The sequence below is a fragment of the Lycium ferocissimum genome, unplaced genomic scaffold (assembly GCF_029784015.1).
Source record: "Lycium ferocissimum isolate CSIRO_LF1 unplaced genomic scaffold, AGI_CSIRO_Lferr_CH_V1 ctg12213, whole genome shotgun sequence".
Taxonomy (NCBI): domain Eukaryota; kingdom Viridiplantae; phylum Streptophyta; class Magnoliopsida; order Solanales; family Solanaceae; genus Lycium; species Lycium ferocissimum.
The window spans coordinates 14,526-21,787 of record NW_026714238.1 but is presented as its reverse complement, the minus strand read 5'-3'; the positions used below and the strand labels follow the sequence as shown (position 1 = coordinate 21,787).

Below are 7,262 nucleotides of genomic sequence, written 5' to 3'. Positions count from 1 at the left end.
CGAACTTGTTGAATGTTGTGTTCTTGCGTAACTTCGCTGCCTCGTTTTATGGCTTCGGCTAAACCTTCCATGTTTGTTGCTATTCCCATTTGTTGTGCTTCGCATACACCAAATCTCCATAGCTATCTCGATGCGTAATCCATATGAACCGATCCCGTGATTGCTTTGCACGCCCCATCCGTATTACATTTTAATCTCCCCGAAGGTGGCATTCTCCACAGTAAGCACCTTAGCATAATAAACTCTTGGTTTATATCTACTAAGGTGCTTCGCTGCATATTTTCCCACTCACTAGATAAATTCTGCAACCATGGAAATCTCTTTCTTGCCAGTTGGTGTATGATGTGTTGTACTTGTTGTTTCAGTCTGTAGAGAGTAACTGATCCTCCATGCTTAATGGAATTTCTTCTCTTCCATAATGACCACATTATATGAACTTTTTTTTTTACTAAGCACTAAGTTTAAAAAAGAAAATACATTTTTGAATTTTATGGTCTAAATCAAGCCAAAAAGATTTTTGCGGCTAAAACTTATTTCATTAAGAGTAAATAGAAAATTTTGAGTTAAATTTAGAAATGTATCATTTTTTTTTAAGAATTTAAAAAAAAAGTCATATAAATTGAGAAGAGGGAGTACTGTTTGTTTGTTTGTTTGTTTTTTTTTTTTTTTTTTGGGTGATTGATTGAACGCTAGAAAATAATAATAATAATAATAGTAATGTGTTACATATGGAGAGTTCCAAGTGGAGGACATTATTAATCTCCCACTCTATTGAACAGCTCTCATGCGGATACTGCTCCTCCCTCTATCTCTCTCTCTAGACTATAGTTTCCTACTTTAGAAAATTCACATGCTCTGTTTGTTGAAAAGAATTCAGCCATTCTTCTTCTTAAATATAAATACGCTCCCCTTCTCTTTTCGCCTCCATTTCTGAACTTGCTTTTCAAGAACCCACTAAAAGTTTTCCCAATGACAAGTTGTAAAGTTGTTCTCTTTTTCATCCTTTCATTCTGTTCATCAACAACTGCTTTCTCCCCCAAAGATAACTATTTGATAAACTGTGGTTCAAATACAGATGCCATAGTTGATCACAGACGCTTCCTTGGGGACTCTAATGACCATAATTCAGTTCATACCTCTCAAGGTGAGTCACTTTTTCAAGAAAATCCAAACCCATCTTCCAATTTGTCTTTCCTTTATACTACTGCTAGAGTTTTCAATAGGGCTTCAAGGTATGTGTTGAATATCAACAAGATTGGGACCCATTTTTTGCGCCTTCATTTCTCTCCATTCACCGCTCAGAGTTATGATCTCAGGAAAGCAAGTTTCAGTTTTTCTGCCAACGAGATTCTGCTTTTTAGCAATTTTAGTGTTAATACTACTACTACTACTAGTGTGGTTAGAGAGTTTATATTGATGGTGGAGAAGTTTGAACTTGAAATTGAGTTCACACCCACTTATGAATCCAATTTTGCTTTTGTGAATGCAATTGAAGTGTTTTCAGCCCCTGACGATTTCATAATTGGTGACGGGGCTAAATCAGTTGGTCCTAGGGGAATTGGTGAGTTCAGTCAGAATATGACTTTACAAACATTAGAAACTGTTCATAGGATCAATGTTGGAGGGTTAAAGTTAACTCCTTTTAATGATACTCTTTGGAGAAGTTGGATTCCAGATGAAGATTTTCTGGTCTTGAAATATGCTGCTAAAATTGCAAGAACCTCTCATGTTCCCAATTACCAAAAGGGTGGTGCCACAAGGGAAATCGCTCCTGATAATGTTTATATGACAGCACAACAGATGAATAGGGAGAATGTAACTACAGATTTCATATTCAATATCACATGGAACTTTCCAGTGCCTACTGGAGATGCTTCCCACTTTGTTCGCTTGCATTTCTGTGACATTGTTAGTTTGTCACCTGGCCAGTTGTACTTTAATGTATATCTCAACGGCTTCACAGCATACAAAGACCTTGATTTGTCTTCCGTTACATTCCGTGAGCTTGCTACACCCTATTACATAGATTTTGTGGTATACTCAGGAAGTTCCGGTGTTGTGCAAGTAAGCATCGATCCTTCTAACCTAAGTAGTACAATGAGGAAGAATGCCATTCTGAATGGTGTTGAGATTATGAAAATGGTTAATTATGTGGCTTCACAATCAGGTTCTAAGAAGAGAAATGTTTGGGTTATAGTGAGTTCTGTTCTCGGAGGTTTTGTTCTGCTGACTGTGGTGATACTTGCTGCGTTGCTATTCTTGGTCTGCAGAAAGAAAAAACTGAAACCGAACCGTTCAGAGAGCGCTGGCTGGACGCCTTTACGTCAATACGGAAGTAGTTCCCATGGTACATTGTCTGATGGGACTTCACCTGGAACAAATGGATATTTAGGCCAGAGGATTCCCTTTGCTGAAATACAATTGGCTACTAAAAATTTTGAAAAGAGTTTGATAGTTGGTTCTGGTGGCTTTGGGATGGTATACAAAGGAGTACTTGGAGACAACAGAAAGGTTGCTATAAAGAGAGGTGTGCCAGGTTCGAGGCAGGGCCTGCCTGAATTTCAGACTGAAATCACTGTTCTTTCAAAGATTCGCCACCACCATCTTGTTACACTTGTAGGTTATTGCGAAGAACAGTCAGAGATGATACTTGTTTACGAGTATATGGAGAAGGGACCTCTTAAGAGGCACTTGTATGGTCCGGGAATATCACCCTTATCTTGGAAGCAAAGGCTTGAGATATGCATAGGTGCAGCAAGAGGTCTCCACTACCTTCATACAGGTTTCGCTCAAGGAATCATCCATCGTGACATCAAGTCAACTAACATCCTCCTTGATGAAAATTGTGTTGCTAAGGTTGCTGATTTTGGTCTCTCAAGGACAGGCCCATGTCTTAATGAGACCCATGTCAGCACTGGTGTAAAAGGAAGTTTTGGCTACCTTGATCCCGAATATTTTCGGAGGCAGCAGCTTACAGATAAGTCAGATGTTTATTCATTCGGAGTTGTTCTTTTTGAAGTCTTGTGTGCTAGACCTGCCATTGATCCTCTTCTTTCACGGGAGCAAGTGAATTTGGCTGAATGGGCTATGCAGTGGCAGAAGGATGGGCAACTTGAGCAGATTGTTGATCCCCATATCAGAGGTCAGATAAAGCTAAGCTGTTTGAGCAAGTTCGGGGAGACTGCAGAGAAATGTTTGGCTGATTATGGCATTGATAGGCCAACAATGGGTGATGTACTTTGGAACTTGGAATATGCACTCCAGCTTCAAGAATCTGGAGCAGTTGGAGAACCGCCTGAGATTTCCAATTCCATTTCTCCACTGCCAGAGGGTCTCCCCAACACCCGCAATGAGGCATATAATGGTGATGGGGCTTCAGAGATATCTACAAGCCAGGTATTTTCACAATTGATGACTAATGAAGGCAGATAACTTGTCTACAGTTATAGTGCACCGTCAAATCATTGCTCAGCAGTTTAGAGGTATCAGTGTTGATTTTGGATTGCTTTATTACATTTTTCTTAATTGTCAGACCCAACATTTGCTATTTGGATCAAGATTCATGTAGAATATACTGTAAACGTGCATCATATGATAACCTGTCCTTCGATGTCATGGTTGTGCTCCTTGCAAAAGAAACATAGTGCTTGAGTGATGAACATCGATAATTGTGTACAAGCAGGAATGTGCTTGTGTACCAATCCATCAGAGTCTGTTCATGTTGGTTATTGCTATGCTTTTGGACGGTTTAAGGCTAAACGTTTCATTCTTCTAAAGAGTGGATATGAGCTCCGGACTATACCTAGACGGAAAGTTGGGTTGAATGTTACCTTCTATATCTGAGAGAGTACTTCAACTGAGGACTAAAGCATATAAATATGAGTAAATATTTCATGTTTTGAGATTTATCAATGCTCCTAATACCATGGAGATACTACTCTGCTTGAACCTCTTATTACTAGCAGGTTTCTGCAATATTAGTTATGTTTATTCCTTACGGACGGCTGTCCTATTTTTTTCCATCAGCCTTTTCTTTTTTTACCAATATGACAACTTTAGTCTGGGATCATGCATCAAAGGGCCTTGTGTTTAGGATTGAGCAATTCAACAGATATAGCCTTTAACTCATAGTACTTGAAATGTAACAGGTGTGTAACAGCTTTTTGAATCCTAATGACTAAACCATGTGGAATAGCAGAAGAAAATGAGACAAACTCATGGAGAGAATTTTCTCAAGCATATATTGCTACTAAAAAACCAAAGGGGTAGTGTCTCTGTGTGTGTGTCTATATATAATATATATTCGACCTAATCTTCAAAATTCATTGTTTACATGTTGGATATAACTGCAATACTGAGATAATGCTACACCTTGAAAATTCAACTCGATTAACTTGAGAGGTCATCTAAAGTGTTACTTTTAGAGATGGGTTCCGAATAAAGATTCAAGTTAAACTGCTCCTTGTCCTCTTGTAACACTGTAGAATACTTGTAAGTTGTTTAATCCTCCCTCTATTTTCGAGAGGATATAGTTTAAATGGTCATCCAACTGCAACAAATTTGCTAATAAAGTCATTTATGTTTTGTTTTGGATCAATAAGGTCACTCAAGAAAATACTTTATCTATATAATCATTATAGTCCAAAAAGCTAAAGGAATAATTACATAAATCTTCCCTCAAATTTGATTTCATTTAACTTACCTTGTTTGTTGTTATACTTACCTCTCTTATATCATTTTTTTTTTGGTTATAAAATATTACCTAATTATTATTAATATAAGAAACTATGGTTTAACTAATTTATCTTTTATGATATATTTTTTTGTTTAATTAATTTTATAAACATCTTTTTCTTTTTCAAGAAAAAATTATTTCTATTTCCGTTGTTATTCACATGACGTATATATCTAGATTCTCTCTCTCTCTTTGTTTTTTTTTTTTTTTGTCTTGATATATCTAGATTTAAAAAATATTATTTAATAATAGTGAGACTTCTTCTTTTGTATTCTAAATTTGGAGCCTCATCTATGTAGCTATTGAAAGTGTGTGTGTGGGGGGTGGGGGGGGTTGAGTTTAATATTTTTCGTTTAGTAAGTCGACTTTGAGGATTCAATAGTCGACTATGGCTTATATAAGAAAGTAACTTATAATAGTACTGAAAGTAGCAGAAAGTAAGTGACACCTGATGTTTTATACTGGTTCGGATCCAATGTGGATCCTACTCCAGTCCCCTTGGGTTGCAAGGTTGTTCTCTGCAGCTCTCAGTAAAGGTGTTGGGTATAATGTTTCATTTGAATGGAGCTCCTACGTCTACACTCAAACTCTCGTAATCTTTTGATATAATGCCTCACCAACTACAATTTTATCTCTGCTCTCTTTTTTGTTTACACAATAAATCACTCAGAATTACAATGCTTATGAAAAGTAGAGCAAAGACTATGGGATGGTTGAGATGAAGTACAATTTACATTCGTCTGTTTAAGCCTCTATTTATATTCTTCAAAATATAGCCATTGGCTCTTCAAGCAGAGAAGGCAACCCAAGAGATTTGATCCTTGGAAAATAGGAATATTGATGATTCCGATTTTCCAAAAATAAGGCAAGAGCATTCAATGTTGATTGATCTTCATATCTTCTAGGCAGCTTTCCTTGTAGACAACTTCGATTGGTACTTGATTTAAGATCTCCAGTTTATTGCTTCCATCTTTCCTTGTACACCGGTCAACTTGATTTAGGATCTCCAGTTATTGCTTCCTTAAATTCTTCTCGTTGCTGTAGCTCCTTGATACTTGCTTCCTTAAATAAAAGATTCCTTCATTAACTGCATTTAATGTAGGCGCGCAGTGGTCTTCTTTCCTATCTTCTAGGTAGCTTTCCTTGTTGACGACTTCAATTGGTACTTTATTTAAGATCTCCAGTTTATTGCTTCTAGCTTTCCTTGTACACGGCTTCAACTTGATTTAGGATCTCCAGTTATTGCTTCCTTAAATTCTTCTCGTTGATGTAGCTCCTTCATACTTGCTTCCTTAAATAAAAGATTCCTTTATTGACCGCATTTAATGTAGGCGCGCAGTGGTCTTCTTTCCTTTGAGTACAAGATTTTTTTTTTTTTGATTGTTTCACTTGATGAGAATATCCTTCAATGGGCTGGTTGATTCTACAGCTTTTATGGGCTGTATGAATCAATGGGCTGACTCCCTTATTGTCAAGACTCGTCCAATAGCCTTGTTGAAGTCCTTGAGTATTTTCCTGCAAATAGAAACTTATCATCATTAAAATCTTAGCACTAGCACTCTCCCCTTTTTTGATGATGACGATTAATACTCAAGAGAGATGTAGTGAACTTCCTTGTTATGTGGCTAACGAGGTTGCCCCCTCTAAATAGTTGAATAGTTGACTTGCCATGTTCTCCCCCTTTGGCATCAATTAAAAACACACACACACACACACACACACACACAAAAGAAACAACACAAAAAGGGGCAACACAAGCAGAGCAGGCATCCTAAGCAAGTAAGCAAAACAATCAGCACACAAGAAACAGAGTATCAGGACTTATGTCCAGAGAGCACATTGTTTAAACAAGCCAATCACCAAAATAACATAAAAACTTCCATCAACTACTCTTGCTGCTGTTGCTGCTGTGAAAGAGGACGAAGAAAATAAGCCAAAGTGTTCACAATGGCATCCTTTAGAGCCTCCAAGGAGTCAGACTTTTTGGTGGGGAAATCCACCATGCTTGTCTGAAGCTTTGCAGACAGCTTCACTGCTTCCTTGACAACTTGATTTGGCTTCACCCTGACACGAGTAATATCAGCACCTGTTTCCCTAGTAGATTCGCTTACCTTCTCCATGTTGAGTATAAGTCGATGCCATTAAATCTTTTAGAGATTCAAGTTTTTCATCCATAGCATCCAATTTTGCGAGGACCTCATGTCACGACCCAAATTACTAATCGTGCGGGGACACCTACTCCATCCCACCTGGTAGGCGAACCCTTCCCTCTATTTAACCATTTTAGTTATCACATGCGGAAATAAAGTAATGAATGCGATCTCAATGTCATAGATAAATACTAAGTGCGGAAATACAAGTGATACCCCAAGGATCTGGTTTATATCAGTACAAGAGCTACTACTCAATACACAAGTCTAAATCAATTTAGTACAGATGTCTGAATATTGCCATACAATACTCATAACATGATAAGAAATGTTGTCTGAAAAGTAAAAGACAAATACAATGAGGAATGGAAACTCAG

At 37.5% G+C, this 7,262-nt stretch overlaps 1 protein-coding gene across 1 annotated transcript; it reads left to right on the top strand.

Annotated features, from left to right (window-relative positions):
* Window positions 1–761: 761 nt before the first annotated feature.
* Window positions 762–3,997, top strand: LOC132041910 (probable receptor-like protein kinase At5g24010). Its single transcript, XM_059432587.1, has one exon. It carries the CDS (start codon window positions 970–972, stop codon window positions 3,430–3,432), a length of 2,463 nt encoding a protein of 820 aa, XP_059288570.1. The 5' UTR covers window positions 762–969; the 3' UTR covers window positions 3,433–3,997.
* The last annotated feature ends 3,265 nt before the right edge of the window (window positions 3,998–7,262 follow it).

What these genes read in the sequence shown, in the direction of transcription:
- LOC132041910 (XM_059432587.1), top strand. Translation starts at nt 970, where the DNA reads ATGACAAGTTGTAAAGTTGTTCTCTTTTTCATCCTTTCATTCTGTTCA.